At 51.9% G+C, this 22,921-nt stretch overlaps 8 protein-coding genes across 11 annotated transcripts; 5 read left to right on the top strand and 3 right to left on the bottom strand.

Moving 5' to 3' along the window:
- Positions 1–315: 315 nt before the first annotated feature.
- NCU11313 (microsomal signal peptidase Spc12) lies at positions 316–1,370 on the top strand. The gene is made up of 3 exons (XM_001728162.2): positions 316–611; positions 689–748; positions 808–1,370. The coding sequence occupies exons 1-3, from the start codon at positions 561–563 to the stop codon at positions 1,006–1,008; spliced, it is 312 nt and encodes a 103-aa protein (XP_001728214.1). The 5' UTR covers positions 316–560; the 3' UTR covers positions 1,009–1,370.
- NCU06224 (RING-box protein 1) lies at positions 999–2,695 on the bottom strand. 3 transcript variants are annotated; one of them, XM_011395592.1, is made up of 5 exons: positions 2,232–2,465; positions 1,787–2,080; positions 1,652–1,730; positions 1,493–1,563; positions 1,043–1,425 (listed from the first exon to the last, which is right to left on the bottom strand). In XM_011395592.1, exons 2-5 carry the CDS (start codon positions 1,813–1,815, stop codon positions 1,221–1,223), a joined length of 384 nt encoding a protein of 127 aa, XP_011393894.1. In that variant the 5' UTR covers positions 1,816–2,080; positions 2,232–2,465; the 3' UTR covers positions 1,043–1,220. The 3 variants fall into 3 exon arrangements, with proteins under 3 accessions (XP_011393893.1, XP_011393894.1, XP_011393895.1); XM_011395593.1 differs by having other exon boundaries at positions 2,261–2,465; XM_011395591.1 differs by having other exon boundaries at positions 999–1,425; positions 1,787–2,695.
- Positions 2,696–2,992: 297 nt separating this feature from the next.
- On the top strand, positions 2,993–4,673 carry NCU06223 (hypothetical protein; the record flags this gene model as incomplete). Its single annotated transcript, XM_957981.2, has 3 exons — positions 2,993–3,153; positions 3,219–3,294; positions 3,372–4,673. The coding sequence occupies 3 exons, from the start codon at positions 2,993–2,995 to the stop codon at positions 4,671–4,673; spliced, it is 1,539 nt and encodes a 512-aa protein (XP_963074.2).
- Positions 4,674–6,449: 1,776 nt separating this feature from the next.
- NCU06222 (tyrosyl-DNA phosphodiesterase domain-containing protein) lies at positions 6,450–9,402 on the top strand. The gene is made up of 9 exons (XM_957980.2): positions 6,450–7,406; positions 7,510–7,680; positions 7,740–7,918; positions 7,981–8,018; positions 8,078–8,151; positions 8,222–8,282; positions 8,344–8,486; positions 8,578–8,792; positions 8,866–9,402. Exons 1-9 carry the CDS (start codon positions 6,519–6,521, stop codon positions 9,170–9,172), a joined length of 2,076 nt encoding a protein of 691 aa, XP_963073.2. The 5' UTR covers positions 6,450–6,518; the 3' UTR covers positions 9,173–9,402.
- A 1,276-nt stretch (positions 9,403–10,678) lies between these two features.
- Positions 10,679–12,140, top strand: NCU06221 (hypothetical protein; the record flags this gene model as incomplete). The annotated part of the gene is made up of 4 exons (XM_957979.1): positions 10,679–10,825; positions 11,015–11,168; positions 11,301–11,391; positions 11,510–12,140. The coding sequence occupies 4 exons, from the start codon at positions 10,679–10,681 to the stop codon at positions 12,138–12,140; spliced, it is 1,023 nt and encodes a 340-aa protein (XP_963072.1).
- Positions 12,141–13,021: 881 nt separating this feature from the next.
- Positions 13,022–15,392, bottom strand: NCU06220. Of its 2 annotated transcripts, XM_011395590.1 has the most exons (2): positions 13,744–15,392; positions 13,022–13,693 (listed from the first exon to the last, which is right to left on the bottom strand). In XM_011395590.1, the coding sequence occupies exons 1-2, from the start codon at positions 15,101–15,103 to the stop codon at positions 13,668–13,670; spliced, it is 1,386 nt and encodes a 461-aa protein (XP_011393892.1). In that variant the 5' UTR covers positions 15,104–15,392; the 3' UTR covers positions 13,022–13,667. The 2 variants fall into 2 exon arrangements, with proteins under 2 accessions (XP_011393892.1, XP_011393891.1); XM_011395589.1 differs by having other exon boundaries at positions 13,022–15,392.
- A 1,134-nt stretch (positions 15,393–16,526) lies between these two features.
- NCU06218 (DUF803 domain membrane protein) lies at positions 16,527–20,010 on the top strand. Its single transcript, XM_957841.2, has 2 exons — positions 16,527–18,052; positions 18,110–20,010. Exons 1-2 carry the CDS (start codon positions 17,158–17,160, stop codon positions 19,849–19,851), a joined length of 2,637 nt encoding a protein of 878 aa, XP_962934.2. The 5' UTR covers positions 16,527–17,157; the 3' UTR covers positions 19,852–20,010.
- Positions 20,011–20,063: 53 nt separating this feature from the next.
- On the bottom strand, positions 20,064–22,721 carry NCU06217 (nucleolar protein 4). The gene has a single exon (XM_957840.2). The coding sequence runs from the start codon at positions 22,544–22,546 to the stop codon at positions 20,228–20,230; it is 2,319 nt and encodes a 772-aa protein (XP_962933.1). The 5' UTR covers positions 22,547–22,721; the 3' UTR covers positions 20,064–20,227.
- Between the last annotated feature and the right edge of the window lie 200 nt (positions 22,722–22,921).

Below are 22,921 nucleotides of genomic sequence, written 5' to 3'. Positions count from 1 at the left end.
TTCCGGCTTTCCACTCACAGCACGCAGGGCACTTTGTTCCCTTTGACTGCGGGACGTGGATCTGGGCGTTGGTTACCTACCTGTAGGTTGTGATTTGCCCACTGCCAAGCCCAGCCGAGGCCGTGTACTGTCGTGGTACGGTAGCAGTGCCACCCAGTAGTAGTAGGTAGGTAGGTACGTATTATACACTACACCTTGTAAAGCAAGTACCCCTAGCGTACGGCACGGGCAGCCTAAAGGAGGGCCCGACCGGGGCAGGCCCCGAAGCAGACACGTTGAAGTAGAGGTACCCAGCATGGGCATCCAATGGAAGTGGAAGCGTGATGCGATGCGCTACAGTAGTATGGTGTACCTGGATGAGATCTGATTTCCTCCCATCCATGCAAACCTCAACACCTTGATAGAACCCCAACGATAATCATACGCGCGTTTACAACTTGTAAAGCAAATCTACCACTCATCACTGTCTAAGATCCAGTGTTCGACGCTCTCGACAAGTCGAACAGCTGCCCCGATAGCCGCCCATTCTCGAACCTCCCCGGCATAACACTTGCCTCACGATGGCTGAACAACTGCTGGATCAGGTCCGCGATGTTGCCGAGGGCCAAATTGTTCGTCATTCTCGTTCAATACCCGTACCAGTGTTCATCTTGTATACGACAACTCAGCTGACATCTGCGACATTCAGGATTTCGAAGGCCAGAAGCTGGTGGAACTTCTCGTCAACGTAACTCTGGCGCTTACAGGTGTATGTTGTCCCTTATTCAAACGCAGCCGGCGCCTCGCTGACAGGCCTTTGGTCATCAGGTTGTCTCGTTCCTCGTCGGATATATCTTGCAAGACATCAAGCTGGCGCTCCAGATCGGACTTGCCGGAACCGCCCTCACCTTTATCCTCGTCGTTCCTCCGTGGCCGTTCTACAACCGCAACCCTGTCAAGTGGCTACAAGTCGGCGGCGGGCTGGTACCGCCACAAAGCCTGATCGTAGATGAGAAGAGTTTCAGGTAGACTGGCGTTCTTGTCGCATCGTCGCACGGTTCAGGTGTACGTCCGCGAGAAAGGAGGTTGAGCAAAGCAACATCATCAAAGTATGATGCGCCGGCCATGATATTCATACTGCTGCACGGTGAAGCATGCTCGCTGAGCCATGCTCGATCTGGCGTGGCCCGCTAGCTTACATTCGTGGAAGCCTCTTAACGTGTGATACTCCCTGGCTTATGCTATCTAGACTTATGAAAATTCGCAGACGTTGTCTTCATCCGTGTCTCGCCCTTCAGCATGGTCGAGTAGCCGCAAACAGGCATCCAACTCCTGATTTCCAGGCCTTTAACGGCCGTATTTCTGGAACTCCCAATCTCTGTTGTCGAGAGGGCATACTTGACGCGCCTTGAGCCATCTCGAGATGCAATGGAAATGGAACGCATGCTGTGACATTGCCGGTTAGTCATCGGGCTCCAAGGATCAAACAGAGAACAGACCAGAAGGACCTTACATTGCAAATACCCCACGCAACCGTGCATTCTTCTGAGGTGGCCGATGACTGGTTGGCCTGGCACTCAATACCTAAGAGGATTCAAAGTTCAAGGTTAGTCCAAAGTCGGGTGTGTCCAATAGTCGGTTGTCAAGAGGAGAGTGTAAAGAGGGGACTTACACAGATCCATGATATGGTTTCGACAGATGGCACAGTTGTCGACGACAATATCCCAAGCCCAAAGGGCCACCGCGTTCCACTGTAAACATATCTGTAAGCGCAAGGTCATGACCATACGAAGGGGTAAGTGCTCACCTTCTTGACCTCGAACCGAGGCTTGCCATCTGCCTTCTTCCCCTTGCTCTCGGCGGCGGTGTTCTTCTTGACAACGGGCGCAGAGGCCGGGGCGTCGGTCATGTCGACATCCGCCATGATGAAGCTGGTAAATAAAGCCCCGGGTGTTTAATCGGTCGTGGCGCAATAGTACGAAGAAAGTGCTGCGACGCAGGCGAGCATGCGCAGGATAAGTCGAGGGACACACTGAAAAGCTCGACCAGTCGATGGAGTAAAATGATTCGTTTGGACGAAGAGGCAGAGTTCGTAAGTAGTCTAGAAAATTTCAAAGCAGCCGTCAGTCCGTTTGCCCGTCATGCGGTGGTCGGGATGATTGAACTATGAAAAGAGTCTGAGGAAGGCGAGGTAAACCCGCCTGGGCTGTAGAAAGGAAGGCGGAAAGCTTCTAGGCAGTTGAAAGGTATACCTAGGTAGTCTAGAAGGCTGAATGCGTACCTCTACCTTCCCTTCGAGATAACGTGAAGTGCTTTCAGTTGCGGTTACTCAAATAATAAGTATCGCCACGTCCTGGGTGTTGGGTGACAAAGTGAAGGTAGCACAGCTTGCCCTTACTGTCCTTAGTTGTTGTAGGTATGTTGATCCCGTCAAGGTTGCCTACCTAGGCATCTTAACCAGCACTAAACGACGGCGGGAATGTCAGTGGTGTGGACGGGAAGCTGCACACTGCTGCTTGATTGCAATGACGCTGGGGATTCTGGGCAGTGATGCGCGCGATAGGTGGACCAGTGAACCGCCTTCAAACTTGGCTGACCCCGCTCCCCTAGCGTTTAGAGTCATGTATGTGTTAGGCGCATAGCATCTGCTGCTTTTTGCGGTGGCGGCTGTCAAGTGTCAAGGTGTAACTGGTAATGAGGCTATGCTCGATTCAGGACGGGAGGGAAATGAGAACGTGTAAATGATAACGGCCAGAGAAGAGGAGCCGGGCTGGTGACCGGTCAAGTACAGCCCCAGGCGGTCAACGGCAGGGCATTGCACCGAGCGCTGGGCTGTGCTTCGTCGTTCGTGCGCTGATGTTGATTCCCCCGGTGCTGGAGGCCGGATCCCCAGGTTGCCTCCATCACCATCCCACCTCTTCCACACTTCCGCTTCTTCCCTATTGTCGCCGCAGCGCAACATCACTTCGGAATCACAGCGACAAACCACCACACAGTTCGCGACAAGAACAACATGCGCGAAGCTATTACCGTCAAACTCAGTATCGCCAATTCGAATAGTATTATTTCCCGCACCGTTGTGCCAACAGAGATCACCGCCACCACAGCCCGTCAACCAGTGACAGCCGTCTCGTCAGGCTCCGATCGCATCCCCTTTTCCCACGTCCCTATCTCGTAGCCGTCAAGTCACCACTCGCCAGCCAGACGCCACGTCCAACTCACACCGGTTTCTCACCCAGTGTGTCATCGCTACTCGCCTCCATTGCACCCCAGGTCGTCGCCCAACATTTGTCTCGCCAGTTCGCACACGCTTCAGTTGTTTCGCGGAGGAAGGCACCACGCAGCGGCCCCTTGCTTCTACATTACCTTTGCATACCTCTTCGTTTGAACAGAAAACAAAGTCCAAGCGCGACTACATTGTGCGCTGCCTACTTGTGATGCAACGAGAACAGCAACAAGACCAGCCGGGACCCCTCCCAAAGGCAACTCCCGGACGACGCCGCAACAACCGCCATGCCGGCAACGCTGTCGCTCGCAGAACATATGCTTCGGAAAACGACATGCCGTCTGAAGGCTCCTATCCGATTAACTTTGGCCCTGCCGCCCCGTTCACGCCGCACAAGTCGGGCACCAAGTCGGGGACAAACAGCCCGGCTCCGGAACCCCAGGCAAACGGCTCTAGGCCCAAACCCCGTTCTACCAAATCCTCAAGGTCCAACAAGCAGGCGTCCACAACCTCCCCGGCATCGACACCGGGCCCATCCAAGAACTACCGGACCAGTCCTCCGCAAACAGCGGCTCTGCCCAAGTCGGTCTTCCCCCCTGCCTTTGCCGGTGGTTCCTTCCACGCCTCCCCGGATCCGTCGGCGCTTCCGATCCCTAGCTTTCTTGCCAAGTCGATGGACTCTCCCAGCGTCAAGGATACCGGCCGAGCCAACTCGGAGCCTTCGCCTCCAGCCACCGACTCGGAAGCACCCACACCTCAAACCCGTCTCCCCGTCAGTGACATTTCCCGAGAGGAATCTCCACTCGACTTCTTCTTCCGCGCCGACCGAGCCGAGAAGGCGAGAGCTCGGAGCGGTAGTTCAGCCAACATGTACGCTCATAGCCCGAGCTTGTTCTCGCCCCAAGGACAAGGCCTATCACCTCAGGAACCCCGGACTCTCCCTACTGGCACGAGCCTACATGGAGCCCGGTTACACCATTCGGAGCCAGCCCAGCCGAATTACTCGATGGGCTTCTCTACCGGTGAAGTAGGCGGAAACCCATGTCGCTCTATGGGGCCAGCTTTTTCGAGACCCTACCAGGATCGCATTCGTGATGCAAGGTCGAGCGAGGGGCACACTGGCGTTGCCTCGAGCGTTCCTCGGCAACATCAGCAGCAACAGCAGCAGGAACCTAATATGGACCCTAGTGAGAAGCTCAAGAGATTCCTTGCAATCCCGGCGATTCGAGATAGTCAACCGGCAAATCAACCACCGAGCCATCCGGCGAGCCAGCACACGTTCCCAGGCCACTTCCGTGGCGGTGAGCTTCATGGCAGGCAACCACCACCACCTGCTCCATTTCCTCAGGCAGTCGATCAACAGCGGTCCGCAGACATTCAACACATGGAGGATAGCCTTCGTCGGATGCTGAAGCTCGACTCTCCGGTGAATATAAGGGCATCGGCAACTAACTATCAAAGCTCTTGATTCAGGCGTACCATCTATTGTCCATACCGCCGGAGGGTTTACCTTGTTGTCACATGAGTGTCGACATGTAGCATTTTCTTTACTTGTTGCACATTTCCTTTCATATCCGTCATCTTAATATCAGGCGTTGGATGGTGACGGTACGATTCCCGGACTTTGCAGATTTTACATGCATGCGTCAGCGATGGATCCGGTGGATTTGTGTTTGGCATTGGGTCTGTCCGATTTGTCGAATCACTGGCGTTTTGGAAGGTATCGATGGTGTACCGACCATGATTTCCGGGTCTATGCCGTCATAGGATAGACTGGCTCTTGAATCTTTTTTCTTTCTCATTTCTTATGCTGGCTAGCATATCAGCCTATGTTTCGGGCTCATTGTTATCTGTGTTGCTTCTTTTGTCTTTTTTGATTTTATTTTTTCTTTTTTCCGTCTCGAACATTGCGAGGGCGAATTTGGGTCTATGTCATTCAACATTTGGTACGAGTGTGGTCCATTTGACTTGCTGCATTGCGGCATTGGTTTTTGGTGATACCCATACCGTCATTGGGAGTTGGGCGGGATTTGGACCCTTATTTTCATTTGCAGGCGTGGCCTGTTGTACGAGGGGGGTTTTGGTATGATACGCATAGAATCATGGGCGTTCAACAAAGGGGGAACTCGGAGTTGTCAAGAATCGGACGACGTTTGGAAGACCATCATATTCGGGGGTTTTTTAGGAAGTCAGGAAAGGAAAGGCACGAAAGGGACCCTACGCCAATGGGATCCGTACATACACAGCGAACTATACCCGGTACTTGCACGCCACACACCACGACACATTATCTAACACGCACGTATACAACATATAAATCGAAAAACAACCAAAAAAAATATTTTTGGAGGGTGATATATGGTTTGCCAGCTTAGATAGCACAAGTAGTTAGACTTAGTTTCGGAATGTCTCAAACCATTTATACCCTCCACCACATTGGTTCAGCCAAACTCTCATTGTCTGTCAGCTGTGCAGGACGAAGTCGGTGGCTGATTCTTACCCAGTTCACTCGGAGGACATCGCGTAGAATCATTGGAGGTCATAAAATGTCCAATCGTACAGAGAAAGCGGCCATGCATGGAAAATAGAAAGGGTGTAGTGACTACCAACAGGTATCTGATATTGACATCCGAGTCTGGCTCTCGGATCAGTGATAACCCTAACCCTTTTTGTGTTGGATGTGCACAGCAGCGTCAACAGACAGGAAACGATCGGGTGCGTGGACGTTGAACGACGGGATGACGTGGAGTCGCGAAAGAAGAAATTTGGTGAAAGTCGATAGAAAGAAACAGCGAGCATCTTACCATTTCAGTGCTGATTATTGTCGTCGAAGCACCATGATGCTCGAATTTCCTAGATGCTGAGTGTCCTGACAGTCCTCATCTTCAAATCGCATGCATGATGAGGCCTCTGCTTCACATTCGTACACCCCGCTTTCAATCGTCTTGTCCGACAAACACACTCCCGCTCTTGCCTACTACTAGTTTACCAACAACACCTTGGGAGTTTTTTCCCTGACTGAACGGAACGGCTATCCTTTGTTTTTTTTTTTTTTTTTTTTTTTTTTTTTTTTTTTTTTTTATCTTGCATGACGCGTTTCGTCTCAACATTCATCTTCCACTCTCCTAAATTATTTCGCTCTCTTTTTGTCGCAGCTTTCTTTTCGCAGTCACATCCTACGCACCTTGGAAATACCATTTTTACGCGTCCCGCCAGGATCTCAGCCCCCGACAACCTTTTCGGTCGTCAACACTATTTTTCTCAACCAAACTACTTCTCTTGCTTCTGCACGACTTCACTTACGGCATATGCAATGGCCGGCCACAAGGGCGGCGCACGGTTCAATGATGCCGAGGACATATCCGATGACGAAGCACTGCGCGTCGCTATCGCTCTGTCACTTGGTCAGGATCCTGTCAAACCGCGAGCTGGTGGGAAGTCAAGCGCTACAATTGACCTAACACAAGACGATGAGGACGACGATGGAAGTCTGAGTAAATCAACCATTCAATCAAAGCCTGCCGCCCAGGATACCAAATTATCCCCACCCAGCAAACAAGCATCTACCACCTCTGCGCAGGCACACAGTGTATCAGCACTTTTCGGCCTTGACAGGAAGAAGATGGAAGAGGAGCGTCTCGCTCGCTTGAAGAACAAACGACCAGCTTCATCAGCTTTCGAATCTCCCAGTCCGACCACCGCCCGTCCCCATCAACGTTCAAAAATGTCGACCAGTAGCTACCACAATGCTACTGGTCCACAAACAATTGCCGATTTGCTACTGCCTGAGTCTGATGGAGACGAGACGGCAAGCTCTCAAGGGTCCAGCAGTTTGCCGGTCACGGGCCGCATGGTCAAAGCCGGGAAGCAGCAAGCAAATCCGCCAGAGTCAGGAAAAGGAAAAGTGGCAGCAACGGCAGCAAGTGCGGAGAAATACTCCATTGCCGGCACCACAAGCGGTAGTAGACCAAGAACAGAACTATCGTTTCCTCAAGGTGCAGTCAAGAAAACGTGGGTCCGTGGTCAAGCGAGGAAGGGGGACGACATCACGATCGAAGAAGTCTTTCAGAAGGATAAGCTGCAGTTGGCAGTGTTGAGCACGTTTATCTTGGATGAGGCGTGGCTGTTCGACAAGCTGGATTTGATGAAGACCAAACTGATACTATGTCGGGGTGCCCCTAATCAAGGGGAACAAATCAGTGTAGGTTCAGAAAATCGGACACCTCTGGAAGCCCCGAGGCAGGCTGGCATGTTTCTTCACCTCAAAAAGTCATGACATGGTTAACGTGTTCCTTTTCTCATAGACCTGGTTGGATGGATTCCCAACGGTGCGGAAGCATCTTGTTCCCATGAACGGTTCGGGATGCATGCATTCGAAGCTTCAGCTGCTCAAGTACAAAGACCATCTTCGCATCGTTGTGCCCAGCGCCAATCTGGTGAGCTTCGATTGGGGTGAGACGGGTGATATGGAAAACGTGAGTCTACTACTTCCAGTTATTCTTGAGCCGCGACAGTTACTAAAGGCCCCCTGCAGATCCTGTTCATCATTGACCTCCCTCTCCTTGATGATCCAGACGTGACAAGAGAGCTCACCCATTTTGGCGAGGAGTTGTTGTATTTCCTTAAGGCCAAGCAGCTGGATGATGGTCTCATCAGAAGCTTGAAGAAGTATGACTGGACGGAAACGAGGCGCTATGGTTTTGTTCACTCGATGTGAGTTCAACCACCAAACCCTGATAAATACAATCGAGGAGGCACTAAAAGTTCACAATTAGCGCTGCTTCTCATATTGATGATAAAGCTTGGAGGACAGGTAGATTTGTCAGATTATAGCTGTACAGCTATCGCATAAGCTAACCTCATTCTTGCCAGGCTACTGCGGGCTTGGTCGTTCTGTCAAGGCTTTAGATCTTGGTACAACAAAGACGATTGAGATGGATGTCGTGGTGGGTTCTCTGCGCTTATCTCTGTGTCTCAGCTTCTACTACAGCATGTTTGCTGATAACTAAACTACAGGCTGCATCATTGGGATCCATCAAAGATTCCCTACTTAAAGCGCTATATTACGCCTGTCAAGGTGAAGTATCTCCCAAAACCTACCACTAGCGTACTCCCGCTTCGTTGCTAACACGGAGTAGGCGACTCTGGTATCAAAGAGCTCGAGAGTCGGCCAGTAGGCAAGAAGGGCCAGGAAGCGCCTGATCTCGGGGCTGTCGAGGTCAGGAAACACACTCGGGTATATTTCCCATCAAAGAACACGGTGCGAACTAGTATAGCAAAGGTCAGTCGCTAGCCACCTATCCTGTCTTGAATAGCTGTTCCCTTCTTCTCCATACTACATCAACGACCTGATAATGACATGACCATGACAGGACGCCGGGACTATATGTTTCCAGAAACAGTGGTTCGAGGCACCGACCTTTCCCCGAGAAGTCTTGCGAGACTGCGTCTCCACGAGACCAGGCATGCTCATGCACAATAAGATGATCTTTGTCAGGAGGACGGAAGAGTCCAAAAGCGAACCTGGCAAGACAGTTGTGAGCGGTTTCGCGTACGTTGGCAGTGCGAATCTTTCAGAGAGTGCTTGGTAAGTTTGTGAGGTTCCAAGTGTCCTAAAGTTTGAGCATGAATTTAACCAACTCTTTTCATGATTTCATCAGGGGCCGACTCATCAAAGATCGAAGCACCAAAAAGTTCAAAATTACTTGCCGGAACTGGGAGTGTGGTGTTCTCATTCCTGCTGGGACTACTACAGTCGCCAGTTCGTCATCAGCGGTGCCTGCTGGGAAGCAGGAGGAGGAGGAGAGCAATGGCAAGGGTAAGGGCAAAGCAGTCGTGCCTGGAGAAATGGACGATGACTCGTCGTGGGGAGTCTTTGAGGGTCACGTACCGATTCCGATGCGAGTACCGGGATCTCCGCTTGCGTTTACTGGATCGAAGAGTCCTTTTTTCTTTGGTGGCTTTTGATTGGGGCACCTTGGAGTGGAAAGGAGTACTTTGGGCATTGCATGGGCGCGGCGGAGTCTTTACCTATTCAGGGCTGTTATCATGGCTTTTGAACTCGACTTAACATGGAACGCAGGGTTTGTAAGGGGCTGAGTGTTAGGATGGAACTAGATGCTTTTATTTGTCGTTGTTGTTGTTCGCATTCACGGCAGTACTCGCTTGCTAAATGTTATCGCTGGGAGTTACAAGTGATACTAAAAAAAGACTGACCATTCATCACAAGGGACACTGGCCTCTCCTGTTCGGACCGCTGTGCAAGTCAACTGCAATCGGGAATTTCCGCCAACATTCCCCAAGATAGTGAACTTGGAAGTCCATGCTTGAAGGTCTCTATAGGTTGGAAATCGACTGCCGTGGTGCTGAGTCCGTTCGATTTGTATGTTGGTGCTAGGTGTGTTTGGACCGTCCTTCTCTCCACTTGCCAGATCGAATTATCCCAACGAGCCCGTCAAGCTTGGATTGTATAATCTAAGAACTCGAGGATGTTTTAATGACAGGCCGCCGGAATGAAGTCGCTGTTGTGAACAGCTGGAGGTACGTACCCTTCTTTCCCGATCGGGACTTAAGTAGACAAATGATTGGATATCTCGGATTTAGCTCCGACTGAACGGCCCTAATTGTGGGTCAGTCTTTGACGTTGATGACAGCTTCAGTTGAGAACTCTGAGGACTACCTCCCCATTAGGGTACTCATAGGCAGCCAGGGAGGTGGACGGCCGCCAGGGCACAGTTGTATTGTGCGTTGGTGGAACTGATAGCAAGTACCAAACCGATGATTTGAACAGTGATATTCTCAAGATCCACAGGATGCTGAACTGAACGGTTGATGGCTAATGTACGTTTAGTACCTAATAGTATCGCGACGGACAAAGCCGACTTGGTAGCTAACACTTATCTCTCATCTGGTGGTTCAATACGGGACAAACTGAGTGATTATTTTATTCAAAACACGAGACTATCGGTAGGATGATCCCGCGAGACCACTTGCAAGCTAGGTACCTAGGTCCATTTGAATACCCCTCCTTCCTAGCGACACAACTTGAATGCACCTTGCCAACATTTACAGTTTTGTGCCTGCCATCCACTGCCCAAGAAGACTCATACTCAGCTACACCTGTGCCCTTGCCATCCGAGAGATTATGCTGGGAAAGAAGGGTTATCATCAGAGGAAGGAGAGTTCTTATCAAACTGACGTCCTGCTTCAAAGGGAGAAGGTGTACCCGACCTTGCCTTTTCCTTTTCTGCCCAGAAGAATGATATTCAAGTGAACCTAGTTCGACACAAGAATCATGCAGTTCATATATCAACTTCCATTCGTCTTCTGGTTCAAACTCAAGTCGGCTCTATCGGCAACCCTCCAAACATCATTCGCTTCTTCTGAACGGTCTACCGGCTCTGTCGTTTACATTTCGATTCCATTATACGATAATATCTCGCAAAGCAGCAATGCAAGAACATCGCTCTCAATATGAATTCACTTGAGACACCTTTCGTTCCCAAAAAGGCCTGTTCTCAGGAGCAGGCCGACCCTCAAAAATATTTCAAACTCAAGAAACAGGTCTCCCCCCAGGCAACGAATCCGGGAAAGAAGAACGATAACAAAAACAACCAGATGGTAACTGAATGGAAACAATATGTTGATTGGCTCGTTGACTTGGCCGTCAAGCTGACCTGGGACATCTGCTTTGACGGCACGCAAGTTGTCTTCAAGGAGCCAGAGACATTGACCGTCTTCAGGGTGGAACCTATCACACTACGGGTATCTAGTCGCAAAATTTGGATGCGCAACGGATATGACTTTTAGGAGGAACTATCGTTGAATCCCGCGGAAGAAGGTCTTCTTCGTGGTATGAGAGCAGAAAAGTTCAGAACTCTTTCCGCTCTCAAGCTGCGAGAACCCAGTTCCAAGGAAGCCGACAGGCTTGCCACGAAAATCTCGCCGATGGATTATAGACTGAGTAAGTTGTTTCTCCTCCTTCTCTTATCATGGCTTTTGGCAGGTCATTGGCCATGTGCGCGCTGTGTCATTGGCCTACGATTCTATGTATGCAACAAGAGTTCACTAATCGATTTTTGTTACTTGTGGCCAGAACGCGAACAAGACGCCAAGAAGCTGAAAAGGTTTAAACAGTACAGGCATATCCTTCATGCTCCCAAAGGCTCAAGCACTCTCTCTGCCTGGTACGTTGCGATGTCCAGCACACGCCCCAATCCGACAACATTCTACAGCTCTCTCCTGTCAACATAGAATTTACTACACACACGACAAGCTAAGCACAAGGAAACATACAATATATAGCATCCCAAGCCACCCCTGGCCCGAGTTCTCTCAACCGCTTACCTGCCTCCACTGCAATCTGACCACAGATCACGTCAATATCCACCAATTTCTTCCAACAATCAACATTCCCTGCCCAAAGAGCCCGGAAGTCAGAATTCTGCATGGCCAAGATCTCTGTCCCTACCACGACTACTACCTTCTCAGTGGGTGTTCCCTTGGCTACCACGAGCTTCTGGCGCTCAGTGTGTTCCAGCAGTGGGGTATATCATTTGGCACTGAGTGTGGAAGGGGGCCTGGATCTCGGGAAGTCTTACTTCCGGATAGACACTTTGATGAGAAACGGTCACATTTCAGATATTTCATCGATCGCATGCGCGAGGAGGTGGTGGAGAAGAGGGGACATCTGGTTACTACGGAGGCGGATCTGAAGTTGGGGACGTTTCTTGGAGAAGGGACTGGATCTGGGAATGTTTTCGAAACGTGCGTTGGAGAAGAGGGGAGGAAGAACTTAGGGGCTATTGGGGATGGGAGGCCTGTTGTGAAGGGAAAAGAGACTGGAAAGGAGGAGGAAGACGATGAGGAGGATGAGGAGGCTATGGAGGATGTTGGGCCGGCGGGCGGAGACGCACCTTTGACTGCCCCTGAGTGATGTTCTACGTGGCTAGAATATGAAGGGTTTATGTTGAGGTCATGGCAGAAGTGGTAGAGTTGTAACAAGCGCACATTTTCGATTTCTTTTGTTGGTATACAAGCTAGCGAAGTAGTTCATTTCGACTAGGTAGCTAGAGATGGTTTTACTTTTCGGTAAGCTTACAATTCGAGAAATGTAGCTCGAGATTCTTGGTTCTCAAACTCCCGTCAGTTGTTCTCTTCTTGAAAAGACTTGCTTGGCCCTCGAGACGGTTGATCGTGACATTGCTCTCCTCATTTCACCTCCACACTTCGACCTACAACAGCGATGGACACGAAGAAGGGTAGGACATCAAATAAACAGGGAAGGATAATCTCAACTTCCAGGTAACTAGAAACATAAAGAAATCAGCTAAAGAAGATACAGAAGAAAATGGCACGATCCTGCCCGGTTCGAACGCTTTGTTCTTTCGTTTGTGGGGTGGGGAGGGGAGGGGCTCAAGGAAGGGAGTAGAGGACGTAGGGAGGGAGAGCAATACCACCACCACTGCAGCGATCAACCCCAACCCCCAGAAGGCCACCGTTGCAGACTGACGCGATCGAGATGATAAATATACCCCCTTATCAATGCTGCGTGTATGAGGTTTTGGTCAACCACTCAACGAGGGAGATGAAAAGTCTGAAGATGGGATCAAAGGCTGATGAACACAAAACGAAGAGGAAAGTACCTATTCAACATCACAGAATTCGCCGGTCGTCATCGAGCCAACTAGTATTGCAGGCGGCCGTTCATTGCCCGGTACACGAATGGTACTAGGGAGAGTGGACGCAATTCGTCAGAGCTTTGGAAGGTAGGGAAAAAAAAAAAAACATTAGGGGCGAGCGTGAAGTTGAAGTTGAGGAGGTTTTATATGTATATTACAGTTGCTAGTCGCCTTTGGTCTTGGGATGGATGACCAAAGACGGGCACGATAGATTAAGAGGTATCAGGCTAAAGCTGATCTAATAGGTTTTTGAGCATCTCTTTCCCTCTTTTTTTTTCCATGTCTGCTCTGTGCGTTACTGTCATCTAATCCAATTGAGGCTTCTCTTCACTGCCTATTATCATCTTTTATGTGTACATGAATGCCTAGATGACTAGAGGTATGTACCAGCGTTGGTTTCGTGTTTCCAATGGATTCTGAACACTCGTTAGACGGAATATTCAGTGAAATTCCTCGGTAATATGCAACATCAGAACAACCCTTAAGGACAAATGAGCCGGATAGTGGATGGAAAATTCTGTGTTGGACATAGACTCGTCGGCCATATATTCGTCATATACTAGAAAGTGTCATCGGCTTCGTGTAAAGAAAAGGAAGGAAAGGGGTATAGGCAGGTAATGTACACACAAGAACGTGACGTGACAGCATCACTCATTCTTGTCATCTCGAACTGGTGAAACATGGGCGAGGCGACCTCATGTCATCACTGAAAGGTTTACTTCCAGAACCACCCATCCTTTTTCCCATCCTTGCCGTCATCATCCTTAGTGTTTCCGTCCTGGTCACGGCCCTTCTCGGCGAGGGAGGACTTGGCGTCTTCATCAGCACCGAAGTTGCCAAAAGACCAAGAGCGCTTACTTTGGACCGAGTGGCTGCTCGATCTGCTGATAACGTTGCCCTCAGCATCCTTCCTGATGATCTCCTGCTTGACATGTACCGCACCGGATGCGTCGGTGTACTCTTCCTTCTTGATGACTTCGGTCACCCCGTCCTTCTCGGTGGTAGTGGTGGTGACGGTGCTGTTGTCTCTAGTAGTGACAGCGGTATCGGAAGACTTGGTGAGACTGTCAACATCTCTAGAATCGATCCAGTCATCGAAGAAGCGTTTAGTGTCCTTGAGCTCGTTCGCAAAAGACTTGAAGAGCGTGCTCAGTGAGCGGTTGGACTCGTTGAAAGCTGACAAGATGACATCGGTCAAATCCTGCTCTGTGTCAGGATGCTTCTTGTCGTTCGAGCTGGGCCTTTGCAATTTCTTCTTCGATTCCCGTTCTGTCTCCTCGGTTAACGCACGGTCGAACTTGTTGATGAACCATGTCAAGTTGTCAAAAAAGCCGTTGGACATGTCAACGACGTCGCCAAGCGTGTTGCTGACATCATTGATTATGCGTCCTTGCATTTCTAGAACGGCTTCGTCCCGGTTTCTGTGCTTGTCGGCCCAGCGAGAAGCGTCGATTCCGAGGTTTGACACAAGCTGAGAAAGGATGTTGTAGTGGAAGTCGTCCTTTTCCGCCTCCGCTTTTCTCCATTCAATCCACTCGTCCATACTGCGCGGTGAGCAGTAGCGGCGGTCGGAGGCATCGACGAACAGGCGAGAGTAGAGGGGAAACCAGGCTTCATCAAGTTTGCGGAAGCGTATTCTCTGGTCCATATCAAGTGCTCGGAGCATATCCGGGGTCACGGTCTTGCTCTGTTCAAGATACTTTGGATAGAGAGGGTATTGTTTGGTGAACCAGTGGGAGTCGAGACTCCTCATAGGCTTGGCCGAGCTTTCGGCAAGAAGATCCTCAAAGGCGTCCTCCCATCCAAACTGATTGGGATCCATTTCCGGAGTTAGGCCCTTCGGGACGGGTTTCCAGCCGAGCTCGAGAGAAAGGCGAACGGGGGAGTAATTGGAGCGTAGCAGAAACAGCCTCCAGGCGCGGGCTGCTTCAAAGTAGTTGGTGCCATTTCTTTGCAGCTCGTCAAAGTAACGCTCCAGCTCTTCAGAGTCCTTGGTTTTCTCGTAGGCGCGGATGTCGGGTAAGTTCTTGCCCCGAGTAATGTCGGTGCCCAGGGCTGGTGAGGACGGAGCATCTCGTCTGGACAGTTGATACGGCGTGAGGTATAAAATAGTGTCGAGAATGGTGTGGAAGCCGGCGCCGATATTGTCGTCGACGTGCTCCTTGAACTTCCTGAAGGGCTTCAGGAAGTCGTTTAACGGGTCGTTGTCATCGCGCATTGTGATTTGCCGGTGGTGGATCGAAATTTCTTTGATGGGAAACGAACTTGTCTGAGTTGAAGAGGGGAAAGTGAAGAACAGGTGATGTGGCTTGTAGGTTGACGTGTAGTTGAGGTTGTTGTTTCCGTGTTGGGGCGGGGAATTGGAGCTTGTGCTTCTGTGATGCCACTGTACCTTGGAATGACCTCAGTGGCACTCTCTAGATGCTTCTGTTGCACGGGACAGCCGAGGTACGTACTTTGATATCAGACGAGTACCTCTACGGCTACGTGTCTAGGTATGTCTGAGCACCTACAGAGAGTGAACGAGTACCTCTAGGTATTCCCACAACGGCACTGATTTACTGTGCATATATCCCCGAGAGATTCGAATATCATGTGATGTGTTTTGTAGTTTGAACTTGGTGAAGGGTGGTTTCAGTCTCAGACATGCCCGCATACAGGTGCAGTGTTGTGTATAAGTGTTAGCGTTTAAAGGTGGTGTTGATAAGCAGGCAGGCAGGCAGGGTCCCAAAGTCCAAGATACCTCTATAGGAAGGCCCGAGGCTCAGCTCAGGGGGGGGATAGAGTCTTGACGCCGACAACGATCCATTTCGAGTAGCCCTAAACAGGTTTTCTTTCACATGACAAATTGTTGAGACGGAGGTGTTCATAGTGTCACTGCACGGAAAAGACAGTGAAGCAAGCCCAGGTTGAAGAGCTGAAGACGGGAGTTAATTTTTTCGACACCAAAGGGAAAACAGCAACCTAGAACGTTAACAGCAGCTGCCCCACCACAGCCTGGAAATTGGAATCGCTGGAATTACCCAACCGATAGCGATATGGAAGTGGAGCCTACAGAAAGTGAAAGCGTCCAGACGCTATATGTAAGCTGCCTCAGCCTGCCCGCCCCCCCCCCCCCTCTTGGACATAGGTGAGGCGAGCCTTCCTAGCCAGGTGAATGATGGTAAGAAGGAACACAATTCAGTGAATGCATTGCACCTTCGGTATAGAGGTAGGTACCTACCCTCGTGACTCCTTCAAGCGTCTTTATTGTACATGTCGACTTAATCGGTCGCAGCGATTCTTGAATTAATGATGAATCCTTGAGTAATTCTGGCCGGTACGCTTTCAAATCATTGTGATTTCTATCACGGTTTTATAGCGAGCAGCCTTTCCTACCTAACAAGCCAAAGCGAGCCGTGCTGAACTGAACTGTCCATGTTCGGTTTATTTTTACAACCACTTCGCCGGGCGGGCAGCCAGGGTTCAGGCGCTATTCCTGGCAGCAACAGCGACCCCGGCAGTAACGGCATCCATTTTAGCGACGCCATCGAATCTGTAGCGCACAATTTGTTAGTGTCGCGGGTTCCTCAAGGGTTCCTGTCTAAAATAACCATGTCGTATGACAACCACAAGTCCCAGGTTCGGACTCTCGCGCACAACTCGGGCTGCGCATTCGACAATCACCATTCCCGTCGAACGTCCCTCTGTTGAGCCTCGAAATGCGACCTGGACGCTCAGTCTCCTTCTCTGTCGCTGCAATCTTACCCTCCACGGTGCATCCACTCTAAAGTCCGATCAGCTACTGCGACTACCGCGACACTAGTCTCGTAATAGACATTGACATTTCCGAGGTTCCTGTTCTCAACCGTAGTCCTTCTTGTTCTCCTTCCTATTTTCTCCTTACTCATATCAAGCGGCCGACCGACGAACATAACGCCTCAGCGAAAAAGATAAGACGCCATACGGGCAGACAACAGACCCCAAGTCAACAGTCATCAGTCAACAACCACTACTGAAACCGACACCCTACTCGGCTTACTATATACTATACAAGTAGGAGCAGGGCATGATCCGCCGTCTCATCTCGCCAACCGATTGCTTCACATGCGCTTCCCACCTGCGAACCAACCTTCCATGACCTCCGACTGTGAGCCTTGAACGCCGCGAGCCGTGTGCGTTGCTCACCAGGACGCCGCTCCATCGGCAACCTCGATCCCGATCCCGATCCCGAACCAAGCTCCAATCCAACCGGTACCGAGCCGCGTATAGACAACAACCCCGACGGCAACCATGCGCTTGCCCGCTCCTGCCTCCGCAGCCGGTCTGTGGCCCATGGAATACTTACCTGACGTCGATATCCCGCCAGCCGACGGAGGCGATCACGGCAATGACGAAGGCCAAAACTGGTCCTCGCTGATCGGCATTATCACCGCCATCTGCGGCAACATCCTAATAGCTCTGGCGCTCAATGTCCAGCGATATGCCCACATTCGGTTGAACCACCACCGGGCCGAGATACGACGGCGCGCAAAGCAGGCGCTCAGGGAGGCTAGGGCCAAGGCGAACGGGACAATTTCTGGAAGTGGAGGTGTATACGGAACCACAGCCCCCGTGTCTGATGGGGCACTCTCGAGGAAGGACACCACTCGCCGCCCCGCTAGCGACCTGGCCATTGATGCCCACGAAACCGAGCCTCTCACACGGTCCTCTGATTCTACAGACTCGGGTTGGTCCGAGTCTTCGACTCCCACGAGTGGGGAGATCAAGGTCACAACCACATATCTGAAGGATCCGTACTGGTGGCTAGGCCAGGGCTTGATCACTGTGGGCGAGACGGGCAACTTCCTGGCCTATGGCTTTGCTCCGGCTTCCGTCGTCAGTCCTCTGGGCGTCGTTGCTTTGGTGTCCAATTGCATCATTGCGCCCATCTTTTTCAAAGAGGTCTTCCGGCGGCGAGACTTCTTTGGTGTACTCATTGCCGTGGCCGGTGCCGTGATCGTGGTCTTGAGTGCCGAGTCGCAGGAGACCAAGATGGGGCCTCATGAAGTATGGGATGCGATCACGACCATGGAATTCGAGATCTATATGGGCCTTAGCTGTTCCTTGATTGTTCTCCTTATGTGGGCGAGCCCCAGGTACGGAAACCGGACCATCCTCATCGATCTGGGTCTGGTCGGTCTCTTTGGTACGTTGACCACTCCTTGACCAGCAGTTGCCTGGTGCTAATACTCAGGGTTTACAGGCGGATATACTGCCCTCTCTACAAAAGGTGTCTCATCGATGCTCTCCTCTACTCTTCTCGGCGCTTTCACCACACCGATTACATACGTTCTGATCTTTGTCTTGCTCTTCACCGCAGTCATGCAAGTCCATTATGTAAACAAGGCGCTCCGGCGTTTCGATTCTACCCAGGTCATTCCCGTCCAGTTTGTACTGTTTACACTATCTGTAATCATCGGCAGTGCCGTCCTCTATCGGGACTTTGAGAGGACAACTAGCAAGCAGGTGCTCAGATTTATCGGCGGCTGCATGTTGACTTTCTTTGGCGTGTTCCTCATTACCAGCGGCAGGCCGCACCATGATGAGGAAGAGGAGGAAGAAGAGATTCTCTCCGACGCCGAGGGCATTGACGAAACCATTGGCCTTGCAGAACAAGGCCCAACCCTAGGAGCAGCAGCGGCAATCGTCGCCGCGACCTCATCACCACATACACCCCGCCAGGCCTCTCGCAGACGTAGCGATTCTGCGAGATCCCGGCGATCGTCGCGTATCAGCTTTAAAGAAGCCTCGGTCAGACCCCTATCAGCAGTAGAGGAGGCGGAGGATACAGGCCTCCCTTCGCGCACTCACACCAGGACCAAATCTCAGAAGACTCTCATTGAAGAATCAGACGACGACGACGACAACGAAGACGCGCCGTTACTCGGCAACCCCTGGAGGGCGGCATCTTCCCAAGAAAGAAACAGAAGTGAAGAATACATTCCAGAAATCGACGCACAGTACCATCACCCGGGCATCGGCCCACACACCATCTCCTCAGACACCATCCTTTCCATCCCCGTCTCCTCTGACGAATTCGGCACCGATCTCCTCTCAGCCACACCCCAACCCAACATCACCATCACCTGTGGCTCCTCTCCCGCTGCCGGCTCCTCGGCCGCAACCCGTACGCCCCCTTCCGCCTCGCGACCAGCCACCCCCCGCGCACCCGTCTCTTCCTCCACCCTATCACAATCGCACCGCGCCTTCAACGCCCACGTCCACCACTACGGCCATCATCACCACCATAACGCTGGCGGTAACCCTCTCATGATCTCCCCTTCCCCCTTCTCTTCCACTCTTGGCGCCGTGGTAGCGGACAGATTACTCCCCCATCTCGGCATGACGGCCGAAAATGACTCGCCTACGCAGAGGAGGATAGCAGGCCGAAGAAGCAGGCCCGGGCTGAGGAATAGCTTGTTCGTACCGCAGGACGAACTAGACAATGACGACGGGTACTTTGACCTGGAAAACTGTAGGGGACGGGGAAGAAGGTCAGCAGCGGTGGGGAGTACAAGTACTTTTGGTCCGTTGCTGGATCTTACCGGACGAGGCGGTAACGGTAGCAAGGGTGAGGGACAGCGAGGTCCAGGGCAAGGTCAAGGTTATGGAGACCAAGGGATAAGAGGGCGAGCGAGGAGTTTGAGTGGGACGTTGGCCGAGTTGTTGGGTGGTGGATGGAGGATGGGTGGCGGTGGTTCCTCGCACGTGAGCACGAGCGCGAACGCTGTCACTTCGAGTGGTAACAACGGGTCGAATCCAACAATGCGGGTGCCCAATACTAGTAGTAGGAGCAGAATGGGAATGAAGAGGAGACGGACGGACCCGAACTTCAGGGTTATTAGAAATGGAGGAGAGACTAGAGTAACTGAAGATGGAGAGGTTGAGGGGGATGAGGAAGGGCAAGGAAGTCGGTTGGAGACGACGAGGAGTGCTGCTGTATAGATGTCGGTGGGAAAGGGTGGAAAATTTGTTGTTTCGGTTATCTAGAAAGCATCATATGAAAGCGAGCATAGCGAGAAAAACAAAGCAGGCAAACAGGCGTTCTATTATATAATAATAGCATGTAGAGGGCGTACAATATTATTGAGCGTTGTCTTGGTTAAGAACTGCCAGCGAAAGAGTTCACGAGTGTCCACGGCGGAAATAGACTGAGAGGTGTTGGAAAACGCTAAGGGATTGCTTTTGATCGTGATAAAGGTATACTTAGATAGCAAACAGGAAAGGCCCTAAGAATAACATAAATGGTTTAACATTCCGGGCCAGCAGCAGAAAAACACACACTCTCTCCCTACATTAGGTAAACTCCAAGAGCCCAGGCTTATTTCTTGCCCCTAATGTTAGCCTTCTTTTTCCTCTGTTGCCTCTTTCTCGCCAGGATCTTGGTCATGAGGGCCTCCTTGACCATCTCACTCTTCTTGCCCTTCTTATCCACCTTGATATCTTCAGCCTTCACCTCCTTCGCCGGGGCGGCGCCTGCGGCCTTGGCCACCTCAGCCGGGCCCTTCTTATCCTTGCCCTTGTTCCACCCAGCAGGCTTCTCAGGCTTAGCGCCCTTCTTCCTATCCGCCTTCCTTCCAGCCTTGTATGCCTCCTTGGCCTCCTTGGATCTCTTCTTTTCCTCCATCTCCGCCTTCCTTTCCGCGGGCGTCATCGTCCTTTGCTTCTCCTCATCCTGTCTCCTCCGCTGCACCACGTTCGCGTTCTCGATCGCGAACTCGACAATCAGCCTTTGCGTCTTGCCCAGCTCGTTCTTGACGGCAAACCCGTTCAGGTAGCGCAGGCCCATGAGCGCCCAGCGGTGCGACGAGTACTCGATAAAGCCGTAGCCACGCGACTTGCCGCCACCGACCTTTTCGTCCACCTTGGTGCCCGTGGTCGTCTCGAACACGATCTTGGCCTGCTTGACGACACCCTTGCCCTTGAGCTTCCGGAGGCGCTCGTTCTCCTTGTCTTGCTCACCACCGCGCGAGTTTTCTTCCTTGGAGATGGGCGCGCGCTTGCCTTCCTTGACGTCCTTGGCGAAGCCGACGACGGCCTGGCGCGCGAGCGCCTTGAGCTCCTTGGACCCGATGTTGCGCGGCAGGTTGCGCAGCGCGAGACGGGTGAGCGACAGGTGCAGCGACGGGTTGGACTGGATCAGCTTCTTGCGCTGGTTGGCCGACGCTTCGCGCATCTTGATTTCGGCCGGGGTAAGGACCTTGAAGAGCGTAGACGAGGGTGTGATTTGGCCCTCGTTCAGGAGGTACAGGCGTCTCTTGTCCTTGTCCTTCTTACCGGCCGAGGCCTCCGCGAGACGCTCGGCTTCGTCCTTGGAGACGGCGTGGGCGACTTGAAGGATGCGCCCGTCGAGCGTGTACTTGCCCTCCGGATCGACGGTCTCGTCTTGAAGGATGGAGTGCTTGACGAGTGTGGTGGTAGGTTGATGGCGGGGGGCGCCCTTGAGGCAGGCCTTCATCTCCTCCTCGTTGAAAAAGCACACGAAACCGGTACCGGCTGGCCTGTCGGTGGCCTTGTCCTTGACAACTCGGGCGTATCTGATGCCGCCGAACTGGGTAAAGTGCGCCTTCAGCTGCTCATCGGTGGTGGTGTATGGTAGGTTGCGAATGAAGAGTGTTAGAGAGTTGTCGGTTAGCCGCTTGGGCTTCTGTTCCTCCTCCTCATCCTCCTCGTCCTCCTCGTCCTCCTCGATATCATCTTCGTCCTTGTCCTCATCGTCTTCATCCTCGTCCTCCTTGTCCTTGTCTTCGTCCTCCTCGTCTTCACTCTCGAGGTTCTCGCCTTGGCTCTTGAAGAAGTTGTAAAGATCCTTTTCCTCCTGTGTCATGCCAGCAGTCTCCTCCTCCTCTGTCTTCTTGTCCTTGGGTTCCTTAACCTTCTTGTCCTTTTTCTCCTTCTTGTCGTCTGACTTTTCGCCGTTCTGCTGGGCCCATGTCTGCTTATCCACGGCCCAGTCGACGGCCAATGGGCGGCCATCGACCTCCATGCCATTGACGGCCTCGATAGCCTTTTCGGCATTCTTGCGACCACGGAGGGTGACGAAACCGAAACCAGAGAGCTTGCCCTTATCGTTGGGCAAGTCGGCGAACCTGACCTTACCATATGGCTTGAATAGCTCGGCCAACTGCTCAGGCTTCTTGATGCTCCATGGCAGGTTGCGGATGATGAGTTTGTTGGGTTTCTGGGCCTCGGCGACGGCTTCGGCACGTTTCTGCTTCTCCTCGGCGACCTTGGACACAACGGGTCCGGTCTTCTTGGCATCACGGTGTCTGGCTTCGGCAATGTCGAGCTTCAGGCGCTTCCCTTCAAGCAGGTAGTTGTTGAGCTTGGCCTTGGCCTCGAGGGTATCCTCGGGATCGGTGAAGGTGACGAAACCATAGCCGCGCGAGGTCTTGGTCTTGGGATCGAGGACGACGGTGGCATGCTTCACAGGGAAATGTTGGGAGAAGAACTCGGTCAGAGACTCGGCGGTGGCACTTGGAGGCAGCTGTCGGATGAAGAGAGAGCGGTTGGATTCAACTCTAGCTTTCTTGCTTGGGGGGTTCTGTGCAGCAACATCGGAATCCTTGATGGCATCGGGATCAACTGGGATCTCCTCGTCCACCTCGCGTTGGCGCTTCTTGTTCCCGTCCTTGCCCATTATTGCAAGCAATCGGGTTGTTATGTTATGTGTTTGTTAGGTGGTGTTGTTGTTGAAAGAAGGGGAGAGATGAGAAAGCAGCCAAATCAAACCAAAAGTGAAGAGAACAGACCCTCTCAAGGCGCAAATGGTGGATGGGAATCGCCGAGTGCACAGCTTCCCCCAGCGACAACAGTTCTGGACCCTTCGCCCAAAGAAAAATATTCGAAGTGGAGTCCCGATAAGAGCGTACAAGGGAGCTTATCGTTTCCCTCAAGCTTGGCAGCGGGATCCTGAGCCCGTCTCTTCCACTTCCTCTCTTCGCGCGCTTCCACAATCCACACCAAAGGAAAGGCGGGGCGCACAGACCATTCAAGCTCACCAGCAGGGTCGATA

The sequence above is a fragment of the Neurospora crassa genome, linkage group III (assembly GCF_000182925.2).
Source record: "Neurospora crassa OR74A linkage group III, whole genome shotgun sequence".
NCBI lineage: Eukaryota > Fungi > Ascomycota > Sordariomycetes > Sordariales > Sordariaceae > Neurospora > Neurospora crassa.
The sequence above is the reverse complement of the archived record's forward strand: the minus strand, read 5'-3'. Positions and strand labels throughout refer to the sequence as shown.

What these genes read in the sequence shown, in the direction of transcription:
- NCU06218 (XM_957841.2), top strand. Translation starts at nt 17,158, where the DNA reads ATGCGCTTGCCCGCTCCTGCCTCCGCAGCCGGTCTGTGGCCCATGGAA. An exon ending in GGGTCTGGTCGGTCTCTTTG is followed by an intron (nt 18,053 to 18,109) that starts GTACGTTGACCA and finishes CAGGGTTTACAG; the next exon opens with GCGGATATACTGCCCTCTCT.
- NCU06224 (XM_011395591.1), bottom strand. Translation starts at nt 1,815, where the DNA reads ATGGCAAGCCTCGGTTCGAGGTCAAGAAG. An exon ending in CTCGGTTCGAGGTCAAGAAG is followed by an intron (nt 1,731 to 1,786) that starts GTGAGCACTTAC and finishes ATATGTTTACAG; the next exon opens with TGGAACGCGGTGGCCCTTTG. An exon ending in AAACCATATCATGGATCTGT is followed by an intron (nt 1,564 to 1,651) that starts GTAAGTCCCCTC and finishes GAATCCTCTTAG; the next exon opens with GTATTGAGTGCCAGGCCAAC.
- NCU06222 (XM_957980.2), top strand. Translation starts at nt 6,519, where the DNA reads ATGGCCGGCCACAAGGGCGGCGCACGGTTCAATGATGCCGAGGACATA. An exon ending in ATCAAGGGGAACAAATCAGT is followed by an intron (nt 7,407 to 7,509) that starts GTAGGTTCAGAA and finishes CTTTTCTCATAG; the next exon opens with ACCTGGTTGGATGGATTCCC. An exon ending in TATGGTTTTGTTCACTCGAT is followed by an intron (nt 7,919 to 7,980) that starts GTGAGTTCAACC and finishes GTTCACAATTAG; the next exon opens with CGCTGCTTCTCATATTGATG.
- NCU06217 (XM_957840.2), bottom strand. Translation starts at nt 22,546, where the DNA reads ATGGGCAAGGACGGGAACAAGAAGCGCCAACGCGAGGTGGACGAGGAG.
- NCU11313 (XM_001728162.2), top strand. Translation starts at nt 561, where the DNA reads ATGGCTGAACAACTGCTGGATCAGGTCCGCGATGTTGCCGAGGGCCAA. An exon ending in ATGTTGCCGAGGGCCAAATT is followed by an intron (nt 612 to 688) that starts GTTCGTCATTCT and finishes TGCGACATTCAG; the next exon opens with GATTTCGAAGGCCAGAAGCT. An exon ending in TAACTCTGGCGCTTACAGGT is followed by an intron (nt 749 to 807) that starts GTATGTTGTCCC and finishes TTTGGTCATCAG; the next exon opens with GTTGTCTCGTTCCTCGTCGG.
- NCU06220 (XM_011395589.1), bottom strand. Translation starts at nt 15,103, where the DNA reads ATGCGCGATGACAACGACCCGTTAAACGACTTCCTGAAGCCCTTCAGG.